Genomic DNA, 24,310 nt, shown 5'->3' on the forward strand with positions numbered 1-24,310 from the left:
TAAATACACTAGGAGTTGAAGTTAACATGGTACTGTAAAAAACAAGAACAACCCCCAAAAAACAGAACAATTACCTCACGATCATCGAATTCACAGTACTGCAGATCCCATGAAGAAGAGAGTGTTCTTACACATGCATATGTATTGTTGTATGCATCTTCACAGACACAATCTGGAAAACAATGCTATAAAAACAAAAGTTCTGTTACAATGCGGCAGCACACATCCATTGTTAAACATGAACAATACAGAGCACCGACAGCGGACAGCGACGTAGGTTAAGACCCAGCCCACAGACTGTCCTAGACGCAACTGCAAATTTGCTTTTAAACTCCTCCTTTTCGGGGGCCCATGTACAAGATGCCACTCCTAATCTTTCCACACAAATCCTCGGCGACCCCATGCTTCTCAACATTCTTCAGATAAGGATTCTAAAAGCAAATGGAAGAAAACAGAACTACGTACAGTGACACCGGGTCCAAGGGCAGGGCAGGTAGGATCACTACTGTTGTGTCCTTCTCCTTGGTACTCAACCAAAACATCTGATCTCCAGGTCACATTTACATCTCCTCTCTAAAATAAAACAAATGTCAACAACTGTGTGGGTCAGACCAAGTAGAATGGAAGCTTCATAAAACAAAAAGAGCTTTTAGTCTTCTGGACTGTGGAGACTAAGCCTAAAACTTGTGGTAGCAGCAGCAGAGACTTAAGTATAAACACGAAGAAAGCCCCAGTCCTTGCACTATAGTTTCATGACTGAAAGCGGACGTCATCTTCAGTATCTGATGTTAGAGATAGAAGAACTGCTGAGAAACAATTTATATGAAGTTTCACACTGCTAAAGTGTCCCTTAAATGCACTAGGTGCTCTCCACCAGATTCACAATAAAAATGCCACAAATGTGTGAGGTACAACTACAGAGCTCAGAGATGCTATGCCAGGCACAGGTAAACTCAGCCCTTCAGTTGTTTTTGGCCTACAACTCCCATCATCCCTGGCTAACAGGACCGGTGGTCAAGGATGATGGGAACTGTAGTCCCAAAATATCTGGAGGGCCGAGTTTGCCTATGCCTGTGCTATGCTAAGTTTGCATATTATAAACATGTACCACTCCTTTCTTTTAGCTCCTCTGGAACTTATCACAAAGCATTTTGCTTCATTTCCCTTTTTTTGCTACTAGAAACAACCTTATACTGTATACAACAGTGTCTCACATTGAATACAAATGATCTGCAGAAAAGGACTTTATGATATGAAAATAGAGATAATGTGTGCAATTTGTAACCCAAGAAAATACAGACTTTTTTTAAAAAAAAGATACAGGCAAGCTGCATCAGTACTCAAATTATTTTACAATATTATTTAATCGGTAAATTGGGTTGTGTTCAATAAATACAGTGGTGCCTCGCAAGACGAAATTAATTCGTTCCGCAAGTCTCTTCGTCTTGCGAGTTTTTCGTCTTGCGATGCACGGTTTTCCATAGGAATGCATTGAAAATCAATTAATGCGTTCCTATGGAAAACGCCTTCCCCCGACCTCTTCTGGCGGGCGGCATTTTAAAATCGCCCGGGACAGCGGAGGACTTCTCCGCTGTCCGGGGCGATTTAAAAGCCCCTGGGAAGGCAGGCAGGGGGGACAAAGGCTTTCTCGCCCGGCCGCCCGGCTTCGGGACATCGTTCCGATGCCGGGCGGCTGGGGGACGCGTTCCTGCCCCACCACCCGGCATCGGGACGATGCCCCGAAGCCGGGCGGCTGGGGGAGGCGTTCCTGCCCCACCGCCCGGCATCGGGACGATGCCCCGAAGCCGGGCAGCTGGGGGAGGCGTTCCTGCCCCACCGCCCGGCATCGGGACGATGCCCCGAAGCCGGGCGGCGGGGGGAGGCGTTCCTGCCCCACCGCCCGGCATCGGGACGATGCCCCGAAGCCGGGCGGCTGGGGGAGGCGTTCCTGCCCCGTCGCCCGGCATCGGGACGATGCCCCGAAGCCGGGCGGCGGGGGGAGGCTTTCTCGCCCCGTCGCCCTGCATCGGGACATGGTTCCGATGCCAGGCGGCGGGGGGGGGGGTTTCCCGCCCCACCGCCCGGCATCGGGACGATGCCCCGAAGCCGGGCAGCTGGGGGAGGCGTTCCTGCCCCACCGCCCGGCATCGGGACGATGCCCCGAAGCCGGGCGGCGGGGGGAGGCTTTCCCGCCCGGCCGCCCGGCTTCGGGACATCGTTCCGATGCCGGGCGGCTGGGGGAGGCGTTCCTGCCCCGTCGCCCGGCATCGGGACGATGCCCCGAAGCCGGGCGGCGGGGGGAGGCTTTCTCGCCCCGTCGCCCAGCATCGGGACATGGTTCCGATGCCAGGCGGCGGGGGGAGGCTTTCCCGCCCCGTCGCCCGGCATCGGGACATGGTTCCGATGCCAGGCGGCGGGGGGAGGCTTTCTCGCCCCGTCGCCCGGCATCGGGATGATGCCCCGAAGCCGGGCGGCGGGGGGAGGCTTTCCCGCCCCGTCGCCCGGCATCGGGACGATGCCCCGAAGCCGGGCGGCGGGGGGGAGGCTTTCTCGCCCCGTCGCCCGGCATCGGGACGATGCCCCGAAGCCGGGCGGCGGGGGGAGGCTTTCCCGCCCCGTCGCCCGGCATCGGGACGATGCCCCGAAGCCGGGCGGCGGGGGGAGGCTTTCCCGCCCCGATGCCGGGCGGCGGGGGGAGGCTTCAAAAGCCGTCCGGGGGCTTTTAAATCGCCCCGGACAGTCCCGGGGCGATTTAAAAGCCCCCGGTTAGGCAGGCAGGGGGGGTAAAGACTTTTGCCCCCCGCCCACCTTGGGAAGAGGTCCAGGACCTCTTCCCAAGGCGGGCGGGGGGGCAAAAGTCTTTGCCCCCCCTGCCTGCCTTCAAAAGCCGTCCGGGATAGCGGGAAGCGCTTCCCTGCTATCCCGGACCGCTTTTAAAATGCTGGCGGTGGGGAGCAAAGCCTTTCGCCCCCGCCGGCCTTCCTGGACCTCTTCTGAAGTCCGGAGGGGGGAAAAAGGCTTTGCTCCCCACCGCCAGCATTTAAAAAAAGGTCCCCGAGATTTCCCTATGGGCTTTCGTCTTGCGATGCAAGCCCATAGGGAAAATCGTCTAGCGAAGCGTCGCAAAACCCGAAAAACCCTTTCGTCTTGCGGGTTTTTCGTCTTGCGAGGCATTCGTCTTGCGGGGCACCACTGTATACACTCTGATTTGCTTTACACCAGGTTGTATTATTTTGTTGTCCATCTAGCTCGGTATCAGCTGTTCTATGCCTCTCAGACACCGTTCTTTCACATCACATGCTGCCTGATCCTTCCGTTTTAGTGGGTGTCTGCATACAGAAGATCCTGGGTTCAAATTCTGTGCTCTACCACTGAAGCTATCACTCCTACCAATACCAACAGCAAGGGCTGTGTGAAAATACCTACAAGGTACAGGAGATCACGACTGCTGAACATTATAATCTAGAGTGGAAGAACAATCACCGAAGAACAATGTTTAGAGCAGTTACCGGAATACCTAATAATAATAACCCCACCAATGTACTTACCAGTAGTGGTAGTAGTGACATCCCATCCATCTGTGTTTTATTTAGATCATAGCCTGCAATATCTAAAATAGTAGGACCCAAATCAACATTTGCCACAAGCATCTAGAAGACAGGAAACATAAAATAATTATTATATTTTCCTATTATGGTCCAAGTGGAAACATGCACGTTTTCAGGGTCCAAGCAAATTGGACAAACATGTTAGTCTACACTTGCTTCCGTCACATAAACAGACTTCCACTGTGCTCTGAAAAGCTGGGGGAACATATTGCTAAAGCTCTGGGGAAGCAGTTTAAACAGCACTTGCCATTTCCTCCTGCCAGCTTTCTGCATGCCCTGACTGAGCTGCCAACTCAGAACATCTTCCATCTAAAGCTAGGACTATAGTTGATACCTGCCTTCTGCTATTAAATGGCAATTATTTGTTATTAACATTTGCTTTACAATAAAAAGGGTACAAGAAAATACAATGGTCATTGCTGTGTAATAACTAACTCTTATCCAAGCCATTCCTCGTATTCTCCCCTCTAATCTTGGCATGAGAACTTCTAAGAACTTCCATCCCACTGCGTTCCATAAGCAAGACAAAAGAGCAAAAAGGAAGACAGAGGGGAAAACATGAAAGGTGTCCACAATCTAATATACACACCTTGACTATTATTTTTATTAATGTGTTACCTTATGGCCGGGGACACGGGTGGCACTGTGGGTTAAAACACAGAGCCTAGGACTTGCCGATAGGAGGTCGGCGGTTCAAATTCCAGTGACGGGGTGAGTTCCCATTGCTTGGACCCTGCTCCTGCCAACCTAACAGTTTGAAAGCACGTCAAAGTGCAAGTAGATAAATAGGTACTGCTCCAGCGGGAAGGTAAACTGTGTTTCCGTGTGCTGCTCTGGTTCGCCAGAAGCGGCTTAGTCATGCTGGCCACATGACCCGGAAGCTGTACGCCGGCTCCCTTAGCCAGTAAAGCGAGATGAGCGCCGCAACCCCAGAGTAAGTCATGACTGGACCTAATGGTCAGGGGTCCCCTTTACCTTTACCTTATGGCCAACTTTGCTAATCTATGATTTGGGACCAGTTATTTATGTAATGTGAACACACGTTTTAAAGGGTGTCCGCAGAAGCAATGAAGCGCCATCCCTAGTGTGAGTCCTGGTCCATCTTCCAATTTTCTAGAAGTCATTGGAATACTTTTCACACCCTTTATGTAGTTGCAACATAGTTGATGCTACCACTAATGACGCCATTATTGTGAAGTGGTGGCCATAGAGGTAATCATGCAACTTCTTTACTCCAGCCACAACCGCCATGACCTCCCTGTCAACGATCCCTATCTTTAAGTCTGAACAAAATGCTTGTTTAACCTGGAGGTAGGCTGTCTGAATTGTGCATTGCTTTGTTAACGATTTGTTGGGTCTCTGGACCATAATAAAGATTAGATTGATTGAGTTGCAACGTAATATTTAGAGAAGGTCAGTTATCAACCAAATTTATCCAGTCCCTCATGTGGCTAAGAACTGCCAGTGCCTAGGCAAGAAGCTTTGTAACAATTCAACACACACACAATATTAAATCACACAGGCTTGTGGCTGTTGTTGCTTCTTTGCAAGGCCAATTCAGAAGCATTAACTTCTTCGTAGGTTTTTGACTATTCCATTCTACACAACTGCAGGCTTTACCACTCACTTCTCTTTGCATATTCTGTTTCCGCTTCTCAATATTTTCTCTCTCTTCCCAATGTCACTCATTCTTCATTCTTTTCCCAGTTCAAACAACGAATATTCTGGAACCAGGCTGCTTTCAAACAACAAGGGCGCAGGTATTTGCACTTATTGTAAGTGTAACTTTACCTTGTTCGTTTGGTTGGGTTTGATTCCTGGTCCTCGCACCAACAGTGGAACTTTAATGTCAAACTCGTAGAGCTGTCGTTTGTCAATAGGCAATGAAAACTGACCTAAGAAACATGCAGAACAGAAATTCTATATATTGCATTGACAGCTTTTGTTATTTTATCCCAGGGAGGGGCTAACCTTTGGCCTTCTAGATGTTGACAGAGTACAACTCCTACCTTCTCTGACTATTGACCCTGCTGGCTGAGGCTGATAAGAGCTTGAGTCTAATAATATTTGGTGGGTCACAGTTTAGCCACTTCTGCTTTATCCCTCTTGTTGTTTGTTCACTCCCCAGCTGGTCTGCATTTATTCATTAGGGAAACACTTTATTTTCAGTCACCCCTATATTGTTTTTAGCTTAGAGCTAAATTCCAAGAAGTGACCGGAAAGAGAGATTATAGGACTAAGATGTTTGGATGCCAACAAAGCCACAAATTTGCATCACTTCTCCTACTTATCTGAAGCCGTTTCAAATGCATGCATAAAAGTTTACAGCCTTTCAAAATATATATATATATAACTAAAATACATTCACCTGTATGAAAGCCATTGTCTGAAGTGTAAAAAATGTATGTATTATCCAACTCTGCATGAGATTCCAGCCGCTTCACCAGTTTTTCAATCAGATCATCCACCGACAGAAGTGTCTGCCATCTGCAAGCAAACAGGAAAGTTTAAGTGTGTTAAATGTATGAGGGTATGTGCATGCAAATGTGAAGTGGAGTATGAGTTTCATAACTCAAAGAAGACTTTCTTATAGATTTTTAAATTTTTGAGCCCTGCTGTTTTCTATTCTAAAAGGTCCTGTATATATCAATACCTTGATCTGGTTTGTTTGATAATGAGAACCACCATTTTCATGGGATGCAAATTCAAGCAAGTGTTTGAAAATTCTGCAAGACTCACAACTTTGGGAGGGGTGTAAAAGCATCAGCTGGGTACTTAGGTACTATTTAACAGCTCACTGCAAGTTTGGCTTATTCCAGAGGCAGCTGGTTGCAATGGGCAGAAAAGGAAGCAACCCCTTAAGAGCCAGAGAGAGAAAGCAGTTTTTTTTGTCTCTCCATCTGCGCACATAACTAATTCACTACCTCTTTTTCTGCCCCCTGTTCTCTGAAATCTATTCTGGTCAACAGAAAGTGAAACTTGATGTGCTGTGCATGCATTTTGCCCCAGGTGGCACCCTCTCCAGAAAAAAAATATATTAAAAGCACTACCCATTGAAAACATAAGCTTCAGTAAGGCTAATCTGAACCAATGATTCCCCTCTTAGCCTCCTTTTTGGATGACTTTCAATACCTAGCCAATCGCAGCCCTCCAAAATTTGCATGAAAGTTAAGTATCCATAACCATCATTCACAACCAACCCACTTTTAGCAGCGTCTTAACATTCTTTGACCATTGAGCCATTGCCCGGCTGCACAGGTGGACCCACAAGACTCACTCTCAGGCATGCATGTGAAGAAGATCAGAAGTGACCACAGGGAGCCGCTGAGAGAGGCCTTAGCAAGGGAGAAATCCCTTCTCTGCTCGGGGCTTTTACTTAAGGCTCTCTTGACTCACAAGCGCTGCAGCCATTTAGAGGAGCAATGCACACAAGCACAGCTCCCACCCCCAACAAGGGAAGGTGTTGACTGTGGATCTGTGGCACAAAGGACTATTACATATAGGGGACTATTCCTGATCCCAGCTGCTCGCTCACTAATGGTTAAGAAGTGGCTATGCCTTCTTAACTGTGCTACGTCATAGGAGCTTCATCTCTCAACACACAGCAGAGAAACATTCCTATCTGCTCATGGGGAAAGGAAACTTTCTCCCCACTCTGCCTTTAATAAATAATAATAATAATAATAATAATAATAATAATAATAATAATTTTTTATTTATATCCCGCCCTCCCCAGCCGGAGCTGGGCTTAGGGTGGCTAACGACAATAAAATAATACAACATTCTAAAATCATTTCATTATAAAATTAATTCAAATCAAATTAATGGCAACCATTGGGCTGTGAAGATTGCCAAAGGAGGGAGTCAGGCTGCGCCCTGACCAAAGGCCTGGTGGAACAGCTCTGTCTTGCAGGCCCTGCGGAAAGATGTCAAGTCCTGCAGGGCCCTAGTCTCTTGTGACAGAGCGTTCCACCAGATCAGAGCCTCTGATTACTGTGCTAAGCAATGAGATAGGGGTTTTCTTTATCGCAAAGCATAATAAATAATAATAATAATACTCCTACTCCACCCATCTGGCTGGGTTTCCCCAGCCACTCAGGGCAGCTTCCAGCACATATAAAAACCATAATAAAACATCAAACATTAGAAACAATTTCTTCCTTCCCAGGCTGTCTTTCTTCCTCCCTCCCTTTGATCACATGTGTTTGAGAAATATACGAGAGAGAGAGAGAGAGAGAGAGAGAGAGAGAGAGAGAGGAGACAGTAAGAGTCGAGTGTATGTGAGTGCATGCCAGCAGCAAGAGAGAAGGGCTGAGTGCATGCCAGTGCAACATGAGAGCATATTTCAGCGTCAGGTGAGATTAGCCAGGTTTGCATGTTCCTTTGTTCCATGTCTTTAAGCTATCTCTCTCTCTGCTTCGCCACCTTCAATGGTCACCAGTCACTTCTGCTTATCCCTTTCAGCAGCTACTTAAAAGCAACAGCTGTTCTCTGGTACAGAAGGTATGTAAAGACACCAGCTGTTTAAAGGAATCTTTGGTGAGGAAAAGGTGGAGAGGCAGATGTGACATTCGTGTAACCAAACTTTCTTCGACCAACTGCAGTTTATTTCATAACCCAAAGAAAGGATATACTGTGTAGATTTTCAAAGCTAACTATAGATATATGTTTGTGCTCCATTTCAGTTTTGCAAGAAATCCCATTAAAAAAAAGTATACGTTTCCTACCTTTTCCTAAAAGCGTCATCTAGAAATTGTATTGATGAATTAGTCATTGGCGTCTTTGCTTGCCTGATGAGCCAATGCTTGTCCTATAAAACATATTATCAACATTTGTTACTTTAGATTTAGGCCTCATGCCTAAGAACAATTTAAAGCATATAAAAAAGGGAACAAACTAAGATTCAGTTTAAAAGCCAACAATGATATTGTTTTATCTTGATTGCCTTTTGATAAGATGGACTAAGGTTGGGTTTAACCGACATAATTTTCAGTTTGTGATCAACATTTTACCCACCTCAAGCCACTGGGATTTGGAACGACAGACACAAAAAACCCAAACTATTCCAGTTCAGATAACATGTGCAATCCTATCCATGTCTACTCTTTAGTAAATCCCATTGAGTTCAATGGCGCTTACTCATCGATAAGTGGATATAGGATTGTAGTCTTAACAGTTGGAACTATTTCCCTTTAGCTTTCTTGGTGTCATAAATTAATTTCAGGGAACTTTTGTCCTATATATAGAGATGCTGTCATATTTGGCATTTGATCAAGCTCACTGGTTAATTATTTCGTAATAATTTTGTTAGAAACCAATATAACGTTAGCAGCACAATTTTCCAAAATGATACGGGATATAATCCAATTGGTGCCTTTGTGCTCATAGAAAGAATTTTGATCGATTGGATAGGTCTGCTAACAGAAGAGAAAGGAAAGTGATTTTTGTCAATTCATCCTTCCTCATGCATTCAGATACCACCTTTCACCCTGTTCTGGAGGGTTCACCAATTTTCTGGAGCCAATTTTCAAGGTGCGCTGGGGCAGCAGGGAGAGGGGGAAGTTGTCAAACATAGCCTCTTATCCTGTTCCATTAACAGATGACTCTATTCATGGACTCTGCAGTCAGTTTCCTATTGCTATGTACGCAAGCTTCTCTTAAAATGGAATCTAACAAGGTTTTGCTTTAATGAAAGCATACTGCCAGAACACAAGATGTTCTTGGGCCACAAGGAGGAACAAGAACGTTTGAGAGATTGTTCAGACTTAAAAAAAAAAACAGGACCTTGAACTGGAGAAGTAGAAAAACAGACAACAGTAAGCGCTGATGAAATCTCCTTCATAAGTCTCATCCAATGAGGCTGAGAGCTGCATGGCCTTCACCTTTGTTCAGAAACAGCACAAATAGCTCCAGTCTAATCTGGGTTGATAACGTGAATGACTACTTTTTGAAAAGAACTGTGCGTCATTGCTTGCCTAACCACTTTCCAATGCATTTTGCTATACAGTAGAACACAGCCTGTTCAAGATAGGAGCCTATGCAGCAACAGCAACTGAAGGACAAATAGTTTTAAGGCACTTTGATGAGTAATGTAACATAAGTGGGAGTAGAATCTTAGCTGCGTTAGATCAGTGCTGACTATACATTCACCACTGTGAACACAGTACTCCTAGGCACCATTTTATTGATATAAATTCCTGAGACCACTACTTAGCAATCTTCAAGCCACAGATGCAACAAGCTCAGATTCTGAAGATCTAGATGCCCAAATTTCCTCTCTCTTTCTCTTTCTCTCTCTGTGTAGGCTGATTGGTCACTAAAGCACTCTCTGAAGCTGCATCAGAAATGACAACTATTCAGGCAGAGTTTCATTATAAGTTAGAAAGGCAAATAGGGGATGCTTGAATACTTTCATCTTGAGTCAGAAGACTGAAAAGGACCTATTGATTTTAAATAGTGTCAACCCTAAAGACACTTGATAAAACAACAACAACTAAGCTCGTTTCCAAAGAACAGACAACTAATCACAAGAGTACAATTCACACATTTAGAGGCAATATAAGAGCTGCACATATTGAAGGATACAAACAGGAAACTAAATTATGAACGGCAGAGGAGCTGACTTAGCCTAAACACTCCCATCACACTCGCCAGAAATTTCTGTATTTCGTAGAGAAATCAAGTCCACCCCCTGTAGACCCGCAACTTCCTGCATACTTTGATGCCTTGATCACACGGCAGGTTCTCATGACAGATTCCCATGGCGATCAGCTGTTTTAAAAGCTCAAATGAAGATTAATTCATTATATCTAGTAATCACTAATTAACACATTTGTAGTAGATAATCCATACCTTTCCATGGATATTGAAATTACTGTTTCTCGGAGCACTGACATTCTGAAAGCTTTTCTTGTACTGAGGAGCAGCTATCCAAGGTGAGTGGGGTGCAGGAGTTGCTATCATCATGAAGAATGGCTCGAAGTTGGATTTATATTCCAGAAAATCCAAGGACATGTTGGCCTGAAAAAAATAAAAAATTATGAACTTAAAGCTAATTCATCATCATCAACCTTTTATTCGACCGTCAGTCAGAAAAAAATACATTTGTCAATACACAGTTAAAACATCCAGGAAGATTTTAGAACTTAGCCAACACTAAAATGGGCTAAACAGATAGCCCCATATAAAGCTAATTCTTTTTAATGCTGTCCAAGTAATCAGATACAGATTCTCTCAAGAGTCTCCAAAATTACAAATCCCTGTTGCACTGGAAGAGTTACATGTATTTCAACTGTTCCTTTCTTTTGTATTTTCCTTTGAGCAGAAGTTAAATTCTATGTGAGAGGCAGGGCATATTTATTTCTTATTTTATCCAAGTAAGTACCAGAGTTCTTTAGGTCTAACATGTGATGCCATGCTAGTGTCCAGACACAAAAAGGAGGAAAATCTGATAAAACACCATTGCTTCAAACTTATGCTATCCCACTATGGGCAGCCATTCTTGTCCAACAATGCATTGCTATTATTTTAGGAAGTTGCCTTATACCAATGGTCAGACCATTGGTCCATGTTGGACTGCATTGCCTGCTCTGCAGTCCTGCATTGCAGGGGACTAGACTAAATGAGCCTTTAAATCCCTTTCAACTCTACAATTCTATGATTCTATCACTGGCAGTAGTGAAGTATGGAAGTGAGAGCTGCACCATAAAGAAGGCTGATCGCCGAATAATTGATGCTTTTGAATTATGGTGCTGGAGGAGACTCTTGAGAGTCCCATAGACTGCAAGAAGATCAAACCTCTCCATTCTGAAGGAAATCAGCCCTGAGTGCTCACTGGAAGGACAGATCCTGAAGCTGAGACTCCCAATACTTTGGCCACCTCATGAGAAGAGAAGACTCCCTGGAAAAGACCCTGATGCTGGGAAAGATGGAGGGCACAAGGAGAAGGGGACGACAGAGGACAAGATGGCTGGACAGTGTTCTTGAAGCTACCAACATGAGTTTGACCAAATTGTGGGAGGCAGTGGAAGACAGGAGTGCCTGGCGTGCTCTGGTCCACGGGGTCACAAAGAGTCGGACACGACAAAATGACTAAACAACAACAAATCACTGGCAGCAGCCCTCCGGGATTTCAGACGGGGATCTCTCCCAGCAACTACATGGAGATGCTGAATATTAAATATGGGATCTTTCCTATGTGAAATGTGCTCTGCAACGGAGCCACACCCCAATCCCAAAGACCGTAGCATGAAACACAAAGGGTTTGGTATTGTAAAAACATTTAGTGTACATGTTTTTGAGCACTGCTAAAAATAAAATCATCTTTGTAACTCAGGTTGGTCATCCCATTTAACTGTGACCTTTAATCTCATTATAATTTAATCTTATTATCACAGCTCTGCATTTTAACCTTCTCTTGCTTTTTCCAACTGTCATCCTGATAGCTATTAACAAACTGGTTCCTGCGGCATAACTAGTTTGAGGACTTGTCCTGGGTTCAAAATGGTCGACCAAAATAACTGAATGACAATTAATCCTCACAAGGCTTACAATTTTTTATTTTGTAAAAATATACATAAAATTTTCTATTACCTCATGGTTATCAATGAAAAAAAACACCTATCTGTGTTATAGCTGGGCAGTTTTGGTGCCTTTCTAGAAAGTACATTTAAGGTACATTTAAATGCTTTGCGCTGTAGGATACCCAGTGTTCATTTACACTCAGGATTTTACCTTTGCTTCAGAATTATACTAGGAGTTCGACCCGATATAGTCTTGGAAACAAGCAAGAATTCATTTTGCTAAACACCTAATTGCTGAGAAATCCTTACCAGTACATCTGTCAGGTAATCAACGCTGTAGTTCTCACCATGCCTCCGTGCTTTTCCATTTACTGAAAGTGTGTAATTATAATACTTAGAATTTTTTTCCTGTGGAAGAAAACAAAAGCCACTTTATATATTCAAAAGGAGACATCCAAGGGGTTTGTTGTTAGAATGTTACTTGTCCCTAGTCACAATGAGATAAATTTAAATCCCACTAAGACTTACCAAACTAACACACTGGTAATAAATAAATAAAGAATCATATGGTGCAGGTCTTAAAATGCTTCACATACCTTCTGACTAATCTTTGCAACTCTATACAACAGAACCAGGCCTATATTGCACATGAAGGGGCTGAGAGGGAAAATCATGGCATGCCTAAGGCTACCTGGTGAGTTTGTGGCTAACATGGCATTTGAGTTTTGAGAACTTTCTCTGTTAAACTCCCACTAGTGGCCACCATGCTACGACTCCTCTTCTGGGAATTCTACTGCAGTGATTGATCTGTTGTTTCGGGGTTAGTGTTTCTTCTTCTTCTAAACTCCTTAATATTATGAAGTACAGGTCTGCAGATGGTCTGCTAGAATGATGGCAGGAATAAAAGGCCAATGTTAAAGGCTTCAAGGTTCCATGTTAATTATTTTTATTTCTGAAGGGCCCCCATCGTTTCAGTTTCAAGAATTAAGAGCTTGGCATATTATACGATGGTAAAACATATAAAGCAAACTGTAGATATTTAACGGACACTTACCAATGCATACCAAAAACTCCATCCAGGAGGAACATGACCGATTCCTCCTGCATCTTCTGCTCCATACTGAAAATAAAAAGAATCCAGCATTAAGCAAGTCATTAGTATTATAATTATCCCAACCAGAAAGCCTTCATCTGAAGCCTTTCTCAACCTTGGGTCCCCAGAAGTTGTTGGACTACAACACCCATCATCCCTAGCTATCAGGATGAGGGGTCAGAGAAGATGGGAGTTGTAGTCCAGCAATATCTGTGGACTCAAGGTTGAGAAAGGCTGGTCTAACCTATGGATGGCTATTGCCTGAGGACTTGAGTATGGTTTCAAAATCATCTTATCCTGGGAACCATTCTGAGTTTTAAACAAGGGTATGGGAAGGGCTTGCTTACAGTTTCAGGTTCACTCATACAGAAAATGGGTTGTGTCCCATTAGTATAAGGACTTCAGCCTGTGCGACAAGACTTCCTCTCTTCTTCCTTCATGCCAGGACAAAACTGCTCTAGACAGTTTGGTGGGGGCAAACAAGGAGTAAAGAGGGGGGAAGAAGTCTTGTGGCACCACAGGTGGCTAACACAGCAACCCAGCCTTTGTTTAGTTGCAAGAGTGTCTTCAATTTATTACACTGTCTCTTGTAGACCTTGTACATGATACACCAACTGTGCCTGATCACACCATGCTAGATGGCACCAGCGCTATCATAGAGCTTTACCACTAAAAGCAGATCCATTTGCTTGGAAAAAGGCAATTCTGGTGAAAAAGCCACCCAAGAGTGCTTACATGTGGGAGCTGCAATGCAAGTGTTTCAGAGGAGACATCTGTATGCAATAAAAGTCAGCTTATTATGCTCAACAAACAACTACTGCTCACTGCATATCCTAACCTCCCTTTCAGACAAACTGCTACTTTGGAGGGTTTTTTTTAGTAAAGTTTCGATACACGCAGAAGCATTTTAAGACTGATCATTCATGCAAGATATATATGCACAGTACACACAAAACTGTACCTCGTTCAAGTATTTCCCAGCAAAGAACGTCTGGTAGCCGCACATAGACTTGAGGATGGCAGGAAAGGTAAATGGTTCCTGAATCTTCTGCCAGGATTGGCTACTGCAGTTTCCCTCCAGTGTGTTATTGACAACATGGTGGTTGTGTGGATATTTTCCTGTCAAGATGCTTGCTCTGCTGGGACAGCACAATGCACTGGGCACATACTGAATAAGTTAAAAGAACACGGGGAGAAAATCAAGTTGCATGTTGTCAGAAATATCTACAATATAATTAATAACATTTAAGATTTCTGTCTATAAAATGTTTAGTATGCAAATCCCTTAAAATCTTTACACTATTCACCTGAAACTAACCTGCAAGCAAATTAGAAAGATCTGTATCTTATCGGCAGGGAGCAAATAAATGGTTACTTGGCTAGCTGTAAGAGCAACAAATTTCCTGCCTCTTCAACTTAATTTCTAAATTGCCCAAGGTAGCATACAGCAGCCTCATAAAAAGCAATCATTTGAATAGTTGATTGTTTCATCAGCCCTTTGGCCTCAACTTACTGAGAAGGCTTTTCAAAGACAGCCCCATGTAGCGGGTGTTAGACTACCGTATCATTGATATATTCAAGACGGCAGTTTCTTGTAGATGTTATATAGCATAAGCTATATGCATCAAGATGTCAAGTAGCAATCCACACACCCCTTTGCACCCGGAAAGGTGCTTCCAAATCTCATACCTGCCTAACAGTTGAAAAGGATACCATGGTTGATGGTCACTGAGGAATCCGGCAAAATCAAAAGGGAGATACTTTTCAACGAGCTCCTGGGCAAATTTTCTACCAGGGTGATCAAAGCTGTTTTAGTCCAGAAACCACGTTATGAGTCAGACTGAAAGGGACCCAGAAAAGCTTCGAATTGGGTTGCCACCATGCACGCTGAAATATACTGCCCCAGAATGTGATGCTTCAAAGTGTAGTTGACTAGAATGGTAGGGCTTCTTCATAACAACCTCTTCCTTTAAACTCAGTGTCATTACACCTCTCCTAGGGAGATATTCAGTCTCTTCTACCCAGTCCACCCTAGGGCTGGCCACCTTAAACCAGCCATGCAGCGCAAGGATCACAATGCAAGTAACTGACCCGACCTCTTCAGGACTCCTGTGCACATCTTCAGGCTGCAGAGACAAAGTATTCTAAAGCTGACCAAGACTCAAATCAGATATCAGCCTTTGTTTATAGTCAAAGTATCACTACAGCCATTCCTGACAGCAGGAAGGGGGCTCTAGCATATAGACACAGGTTGTCCATCATTAAAGTAAAGATTATCAAGTAGACTTTGAAACAGATGGAAATCAGAGATCCTAACATGGCAATGCTGAATCCCAACTAGGAGCTGACAGAGCAAGCTGTTGCATTTCCAGCTAGAAAACAAACCAGGATTCTGGGAAACATTATGCTGTCCCTCTGACTGAAAACAAAAGATGGAAAACATAGAGCAATACCAGAGAAGACTATGGTGGCATCACCAGCCATTTTCAGTACTTTGTAGCACTCAGGTGGTAACCCCATCTGAGAATGACTCTTCTTCATAGGAAAGATGCTCCAACTCCCAGTTGACTTAAAATTGCTATCCAAGAAACAGCAAAAGTCACCACCTGAATGCTATACCATGGACAAAGCAAAAAAAATCCTTCCAGTAGCACCTTAAAGACCAACTAAGTTAGTTCTTGGTATGAGCTTTCGTGTGCATGCACACTTCTTCAGATCCCAACACGGCTACCTATCTGTAACTATACCATGGAGAAACAGTGGAGCACCAAGGTAACAGTTCTGCCAGGTCTCTCTATGCCTTTAATAAACAATGTGTTGATTCATCCCTTGGGTCCATTTCTTCTTCCCTTTTTAGGTTTTCTTGTGAGAATGATACAATAAACTCAGCTGTAAAAATGGCAGTATTTTCAACAGCACAGCCCGTTTCGGTACTTACTGCATTTGAGAAGGTTATCCCCATCTCTGCAATAAGAGCATTGGTCTTTTTCAGCGGTGTCTGAAAGAAAGGAAAGACGTATAAAGACCTACAACTATAATATGACTCCACAGGAAGATTGAGGTGTTTATATTTGCAAACCTGAACACACAAGAAGGGAATAAGCCCCATCGAACACAGGAGGCCTTACTTTGACTAAATACACAGAGGACTGCACTTGTTACTTAACGGGGCTTGTTACCTAAGTAAATAATTTCAATGCTGGACTTGCTACTTAAGTAACCAATTTCAATGATTGCTAACACCCAATACCAACTTTAAGAGTACCAAAACAGATTCTAGCTGTTAGTGTTTCATTTATTACTATACTAAAAGGAAACTTCCAGGCTTGCAACTTAACAGGGAAACCAGCACTTATTGCTAAATACAGTATAAGCAATACTGTTCCTTATTTACTAAACACATCTCTGTCCAAATATCCAAGGCTACTTACAACAATGCATAAAAAAATATAAAAACAAACAAATTAAATAACCTCAACAGTATTCTTTCCCCAAACGAAGCAAAACAAAGCACCACAGATGGGCATAGAATCACAGAACTGTTGAGTTAGAAGGGACCCAAGGGTCATCTAGTCCATGCAGGAATCTCAGCTAAAGCAACCATGACAGATGGCCATCCAACCTCTGCTTAAAAACCTCCAAGGAAGGAGAGACCACAACCTTCCGAGAGCAGATGATGAGCAAGTTTGTGGGTGCTGGAAAGTGAGTAGGAACTTAAATGTCTTATCAGTTCTTTAAAAAGCCCCCGCCCCTTCATTCTAGAATCCAGCAATTGCTGTATTTTTCGCTCTATAAGATGTACTTTTCCCCTCCTAAAAAGTAAGGGGAAATGTGTGTGCGTCTTGTGGAGTGAATGCAGGTGGGAGGCTCTGCTCAGCGCTCCCTTTAAAGAGTCGCGTGGAGCATGTGTGCAGCTCTTGGGGGCTTTTCCCTGAGGAGGGAGAAGGGCTGTTGGCTTCTGGGATTCAGAATATTTTTTTTCTTGTTTTCCTCTTCCATAAAGTAGGTGCGTCTTATGGTCTGGTGCGTCTTATAGAGTGAAACATACGGTACTTCTACTAGCACATGATTCCATAGCTCATAGATACTCTCCCTCTTATTCTGAGGGGATTGCCTGTGGTTGCCAGGTTTGTGGCCCGTGTGTGTGTATGTGTGGCTTCGTTTGTTTTTAATTGTAAATGGCCCACCTGTGAAGGGCCTTTTCCGAATGTGGGTGTGCTCATGTATGCTCTGTCTCTAAGAGAGCAATTCACATAGGCAAAAATTTAGAAGTTTGTGGTTGTGTGAAGTTTGTGGTCGTGAAGTACATGAGTCTGTGTGAGAGATTTAAGTGTTTGTGGGCTGTATGTGTGCAGTGAGTATGCAGTAGAGACAGTGGTGCGGCCATCTTGTGTATTTTTCCTGAACCTGGGGAATGGTCCCTATTATTAGATTAGCAAGAGCATTATTGTGAGTGTTGCGAGAGAGAAATCAATCACAACCAGCAGGACACAGGTAACTTACTGCAGCAAGTATGAGGTTGTCTGAGGGGAGGAGAAGCAGAAATGGCCCCACCTCTATTTTGAGTTATGCTATGCCCCCCCCTGAACCAACAGCAGTGATACGCTGTTGTAACCTGTTCAACACATTTCCATAATTGGAAACAAACAAACAAACCCCAGATCATTTCTCAAATGTACAAAATTCTGTTTCACTGAATAGGCTCGCAATGTGTTCTTATGCAACCTATGATAAATGCATTAGCTTAATTGGCATAGAGAAAGGTCACTTTACACAACCTGCCCATAAGGAATGTGCAGGCAAAACTTGAACATGTTGATTCTCCAATGGAGATGATCCAGTTGTGTACTTCCACTGCCACACCCAACATTAACTTCTAGTAAACCACCATATGCCCCTCTTTCTCTGCATTTGTGGGAGGAGAAACCAAAGGTCGACCATCCTGCACAATGTATCAGATGCACGCAACCAATTCTCCCCAATTCCGGAGCCAAAAAATGCAACATCCCTTTTTTGAACTACTTCACACCCAAGGGCCTTTCCGGCACACTTCCCCATTACAGAATAGTGGGACTTCTTCTCTTTACAAGCGTGAGAAAGCCAAGCTATATTGGCCTTCACGCCTCACTTAACCCTCCACCCCAGTGGATTCCAACTGCTCCTTGGGCATTCCAGCCTTGCCAATGCAATCCTATGACTCAATTTGTTCCCTGGAGCACAGGATCACAGCCTTAGCCTAGCTTCTAATCGGATGGCACCAGGGCCGGATTTAGGTTTGATGAGGCCCTAAGCTACCGAAGGTAATGTGGCCCTCTATATGTCCAGCTGTCCTTTGTAAACAAAGAATTGTCGCTGTTTTTTGTGTTGAATATATGCTATATGGTAATTTATGGACCTAATATGTCCACTCTCCCCAAGAGAGTGAGGCCCTAAGCTATAGCTTGTTTAGCTTATACGTAAATCAGGCACTGGGTGGCACCAAGAGGTTGAAAAAATATTTTTGGGGGTGGGGTAAGACCCCAGGTAAGCCCCGCCCTGCACAACAGATCACATGATGCAGTGCATGCACCCCACTTGAATGGCAATGCCCATCAACTTTGGAGGGGCCCGGCCCCCGGTTATATTTTAAGGGGGGTGCGAAGGGGCCTCGGCCCCTCTGGCACCTCGGAGACAAGCAGGCTCCCCTCCAGGCACGTACGCTACGTCGAGGGTTGGGAGAAGGGCAAGCCTCCTCCTTCTCCAAAGGCGGCCGTAGCCATTTCCCTCCCGGGTCTCGGCTCTCTGGCCTCTTCTCTCCCATTGCAGAGACCCTCTCTCTCCTCCCCATCTCTTTTCCGCGTGCGCAGGCCCCAAATCCACAAACAGCTCCCTCCCCTCCTCCGCCGCCGCCCACCACTTCCCAAGGGAGGCGCGGCGTTACCATTCCGCCCAGATAGGTGTCCTGGTCGTCGGTCAGGATCAGCACCACATTGGGCTTCCGCGCCCGGGCGGAGGCCAAAGCGAGGGCCGACGACAAAAGCAGGAAACGGAGAGTCCAGGCAGAAGCAGCAGGGGCGCGCGCCATCCTTGCAGCCGAGCTGGAGCGCGGAGGGGGAGAGGCGAGCCGGGCTGGACTGTCACGAGAGAGGGAGGCGCGCGCGCTTCCCCGTTCCATTCTCCCCGCCCCCTTTTTTTAAGTACGCCGAGAAGAGGCCGGTGGAAGCGAAAGGAGCCCCGGCCACGTGACCCAGAGGCCTCCTGCGGCGCCGGCGGTGACGACAGGCCGCAAGCCCCGCCCACTGGCCATTTGCCGCTCCCGCCTCTTGGCCGCCGAGCTTGAGTCACAGAATGGCAGAGCTGTTAAGGGACCCCTTGCAACGCTGGAAGCAAAAGTCTCTCTTTTTATATAAAATAAAATTTAAAAATTCCTTTCAGTAGCACCTTAAGAGACCAACTAAGTTAGTTATTGGTATGAGCTTTCGTGTGCATGCACACTTCTTTTTATATATACAGTATACAGAGCAAGCAGATAAATAGATACCGCTCCGGCGGGAAGGTAAATGGCGTTATCATGCGCTGCTCTGGTTTGCCAGAAGCGGCTTAGTCATGCTGGCCACGTGACCCAGAAGCTGTACGCCGGCTCCCTTGGCCAATAAAGTGAGATGAGCGCTGCAACCCCAGAGTCGGCCACGACTGGACCTGATGGTCAGGGGTCCCTTCACCTTTTTTATACAGAGCTAGATAAATGGCAGCTGTGTGAAGATTAAAAAGTATGTTCCTCCACTCCCCGTGACTACAAAAGCACCATTACTGATTTCCAACAGTGCAATCCTATGGGTGACTACACAGAAATAAGCTCTACTTACTTCAGTGGGGCTTTGGAGGTTGCTTCTGAGTAGACAGGGTTGGCTGTTGGTCATTAATTGATACCGCAAGCATTGAGAGATAGGCACAAAACAACACTTTGAAAGCGGCATTGTGCACAACTTACTAGAATAAGGCTAAATGAAAAAGGAATGGTTCAAAAAGGTAAACACTGCAAATAGCTGCCTGCAGTGTTTCTGCTCATTTGGTGCATTTAGGGCAGCCATTTTGTCACACATAAACAGCACAATTATCTCTGACAGTCAGAAAGCTTAGCCAACACTTAATTTATTGTGCTCAGACTTGGCTGGAAGCTCCAGCTTCTGATCTTGACATTGCCCAAGCAATCCTTAAAATGTGCAGTGCTGGCTGTGGTTGAATTGAAGTTGTCTGAAGATGTTGAGGCGCCCTCTGCTGCCTGAAGAGTCAGCACCAAAATAAGATTTGGGAGGCTGCCAAGGTGAGACAGGCTGTTATCCTAAACACATTTTCTAGGGAGGGAGCTCTAGACATTGCTTACTTTGGATATGGTAGGACTTGCTTCAAAATAATTGTGCCACACATACTGGAAGGGGTGACACAGTAGAGGATTATCAAATTATGCCCTGGATGGAGAAAATAGGTGGAACTAATTTTTCTCTTCCTTTAATACAAGGGTGGGGAACTACCGTAGATCCAGCCAAAAGGCTGAATACAGAACTGGCCTGTTCTCCATGGGGCACTTTGACACTTCACCATTACACCTAGTGTGCTCCTGATACTCCCTTTCCAGTTGCAACTCAGCACTTTCTGAATGTGGTATCTTTTTCTGTCATCACAGAGGCAACAGAAAAGGTGCCGATTCAAAAAGCACTGGATTCTCCCAGAGGCTGCAAAGGAAGACTCAAGAGCACACCTAGAACATGATCCTAGTTCTTCCTTTTCAACTTGATGCTGCAGTTTAAGCTGTCCAGCATCTGCAGTCATATGATGGTCACATGGACATGTTGTTTAGTTGTTTAGTCGTGTCCGACTCTTCGTGACCCCCATGGACCAGAGCATGCCAGGCACTTCTGTCTTCCACTGCCTCCCGTAGTTTGGTCAAACTCATGCTGGTAGCTTTGAGAACAGTATCCAACCATCTCGTCCTCTGTCATCCCCTTCTCCTTGTGCCCTCCATCTTTCCCAACATCAGGGTCTTTTCCAGGGAGTCTTCTCTTCTCATGAGGTGGCCAAAGTATTGGAGCCTCAGCTTCATGATCTGTCCTTCCAGTGAGCACTCAGGGCTGATTTCCTTCAGAATGGATAGGTTTGATCTTCTTGCAGTCCATGGGACTCTCAAGAGTCTCCTCCAGCACCATAATTCAAAAGCATTGATTCTTCGGCAATCAGCCTTCTTTATGGTCCAGTTCTCACTTCCATACATCACTACTGGCAAAACCATAGCTTTAACTATACGGACCTTTGTTGGCAAGGTGATGTCTCTGCTTTTTAGCATGCTGTCTAGGTTTATCATCGCTCTTCTCCCAAGAAGCAGACGTCTTTTGATTTCGTGGCTGCTGTCATAGTTTGAACCAAATCATGCTGCAGGTCAAGTGTACCGGCTTGATGGGTCTAATTTGGGTCAAAGGCTCACCTCCACTGCTATTATGCCAGAACTTGGGGGTCACCCAATAAAACAGTATTGGAGGATTCAGGATAAAAAAGAGAGAGAGACTTTTTAACACAGTACATAATTTATGGAATTTGTTGCTACAAGGCAAGCCAATAGCCACCAACTTAGCTTTAAAAGGGTATTAGCCAAATCCATGGAGAATAAGGTAATCAATACAATACAAATCTTTATTACTGTCATAGATCAGCATATAGGTAAACAATAGCTTTTACTCATGACTGAATTTTCAGGTTCAGAAATAGCACTGAGCAACAGAGCTGTTGCCTTGAGGTCCTGTTTGTGGGATCCCAGAGGAACTGGTTAGCCTGGACAAGATGAAACATTTGTCTAATCCAGCAGGGCTCTCCCTATGTTTATAAGTGATTATTATGTCATCCAGCTTGGCAAGGAAGGCTATTAATACTCCTATGCTGACGGAACTGAGGTCAAAAGAGATACCTTCAGTGTCACATGTGAATTAAGGATGCCAGGACATTTTAGCAGAAATCTGCCTTAATAACTCGCCCATACTCCCAAAAGAAACAGAGTTAAGATTCTTTGGGAATGGTCATGCAGGACAATATTCACCAGGCATAGCTTTAAAAAAAATTAAAATCATTACAGCATTGTGATGGAGGAGCTGTGCTTGTGAAACTTCAGCATCACTGTTAACTTTTGAGAACGACAGCCTTACTCATCAGATACATGAAATATTATTGTCAGTTGGCATACTAATAATAAACATCTGGGGGTTAGGGTTAGGGTGCACAAATACATGGGTTAGGGTGCGCAAATCCATGGGTTAGGGGGCGCAAATTACTTGCCTTGCCCCGGGTGCTGACAACCCACGCTACGCCACTGTTCCCAAGGAAGTGGAGTTAGGATTGCAGCCTCTCTGACACACACTTTTGGCAATTTTGCCACTGCTGTTTTCTGATCCTGTTTTGATGGGACAGCTTTTAACTTTTTAACTGAGACAGTTCTATGAGACAAACTCCATGACCATTCATAGCAGCAGGAAGGAGCAGTAACATGATCATCTTGGGTTTTGCTGTACTAATTTACTAATATTTCCAGGGATGGCAACTTGAATAAAATATGGGGGAGGGCAGGTAAGCCCATCCCAAATAATTGATCACACACAGACTTTGAATGGCAATGCCCAAAAACTTGGAGGGGGGAGCCCAGCCCTCTCAAATATTTTATTGGGTGGGACCTCAGCTCCTTGGATTTGGCTCCTATGCTTTGCTCTAAATTCCAGAAGAAAGATGGAGGCAGGCAACGACGACCTCCAGGTGTGTTGCAGTTGGACCCCTCACCTCCCTGCGACCACCTGCCATCACCTGTGTCTTGTGGGAAGGATCCGGACAGACGCTTTCCTAGTCAGTCCAAACTCTTTATTGCACTTTCTTTCCTACAATTTTTATTAAATTTTCTGTTTTACATTTTAGAATATTCATTTAAACAAACTTAAAGTATCAACAACTCCCCTTCTTCTCTTTCCATGGTTCATTTTGCATAACATAAATCCTTGCATATTTTACATAAACTAAACCATTCAGTATTCCATTATTACATCCACCAAAACTTATTTACACTGTTGAATTTATCTTAATGTTGCCAACGTTTTTAGATGTACACAATTTCCCCCATATATTCAATAAATGTTTTCCTATCTTCTGTAAGGGACGCGGGAGGTGCTGTGGGTTAAAACCACAGAGCCTAGGGCTTGCTGATCAGAAGGTTGGCGGTTCGAATCCCCGTGACGGGGTGAGCTCCTGTTGCTTGGTCCCTGCTCCTGCCAACCTAGCAGTTCGAAAGCATGCCAGTTCAAGTAGATAAATAGGTACCTCTCCAGCAGGAAGGTAAACAGCATTTCTGTGCGCTGCTCTGGTTCACCAGAAGCGGCTTAGTCATGCTGGCCACATGACCCAGAAGCTGTACACCAGCTCCCTCGGCCAATAAAGTGAGATGAGCACCACAACCCCAGAGTCGTCCACAACTGGACCTAATGGTCAGGGATCCCTTTACCCTTCACCTAACCTTCTCTAAACGTATGTTCTTGTTATCTTGTTCTGTGTTAAGTCTGTAGTCTGCAAGCTGTGCATATTCCATCTGCTTAAGTTGCCATTCTTCGCTCGATTTCCATTTTTGGGCTAACAAAACAGGGGCCGCAGTGTGCAGTATATAAATAACCTTCACAGCGCTTTCAAAACACGTGCTTGACTTCCAGCCACCTTGGTAGGATTTTGACCCTGAATGCTGGGATGCCAACACTGGCGACCCAACAAGAAACACAACTACAAAAACGGACTGTAACCCTAAACTGACAAAACCACCAAACTCGACGATCACTTCTTCCGTAAGCCATTTCTTTCCCTGGGAAGTTCGCGCCAGAGCGGTGATTTGGGGAGACCCCATTGGCTGGCGGCGGCAGGTGCACAGCACAGAGGAGCTTGGAAGCCACAGACCCGCCGACGGCGCGTTCCATTCTCCAGGGGACACCGACGAAGGTGACCTGCGCAAAGCCTCCTTTGCAAAAGCGAGTTTCTTTTTCCCCTCCTCTTCCCTCCACCCCCCTCGCCTCGAGGACAATGGGCCAGACCCGGAA

The 24,310-nt window shown here is 45.0% G+C and overlaps 1 protein-coding gene across 1 annotated transcript in view; it reads right to left on the bottom strand.

Annotated features, from left to right (window-relative positions):
* GNS (glucosamine (N-acetyl)-6-sulfatase) overlaps positions 1-19,436 on the bottom strand; it is a 33,149-nt gene extending 13,713 nt beyond the window's left edge. Inside the window, exons 1-12 of the mRNA XM_081928055.1 lie at positions 19,144-19,436; positions 16,162-16,221; positions 14,185-14,391; positions 13,185-13,250; positions 12,440-12,538; positions 10,461-10,628; positions 8,336-8,418; positions 5,977-6,095; positions 5,400-5,503; positions 3,549-3,650; positions 466-573; positions 75-185 (exon numbers count right to left, since the gene is read on the bottom strand). Of these exons, the coding sequence (XP_081784181.1) occupies positions 75-185; positions 466-573; positions 3,549-3,650; positions 5,400-5,503; positions 5,977-6,095; positions 8,336-8,418; positions 10,461-10,628; positions 12,440-12,538; positions 13,185-13,250; positions 14,185-14,391; positions 16,162-16,221; positions 19,144-19,377 (1,461 nt within the window). The 5' untranslated portion in view covers positions 19,378-19,436. The remainder of the gene's footprint in view (positions 1-74; positions 186-465; positions 574-3,548; positions 3,651-5,399; positions 5,504-5,976; positions 6,096-8,335; positions 8,419-10,460; positions 10,629-12,439; positions 12,539-13,184; positions 13,251-14,184; positions 14,392-16,161; positions 16,222-19,143) is intronic.
* Between the last annotated feature and the right edge of the window lie 4,874 nt (positions 19,437-24,310).

The sequence above is a fragment of the Podarcis melisellensis genome, assembly GCF_964234715.1.
Source record: "Podarcis melisellensis genome assembly, chromosome: 10".
Lineage (NCBI taxonomy): Eukaryota > Metazoa > Chordata > Lepidosauria > Squamata > Lacertidae > Podarcis > Podarcis melisellensis.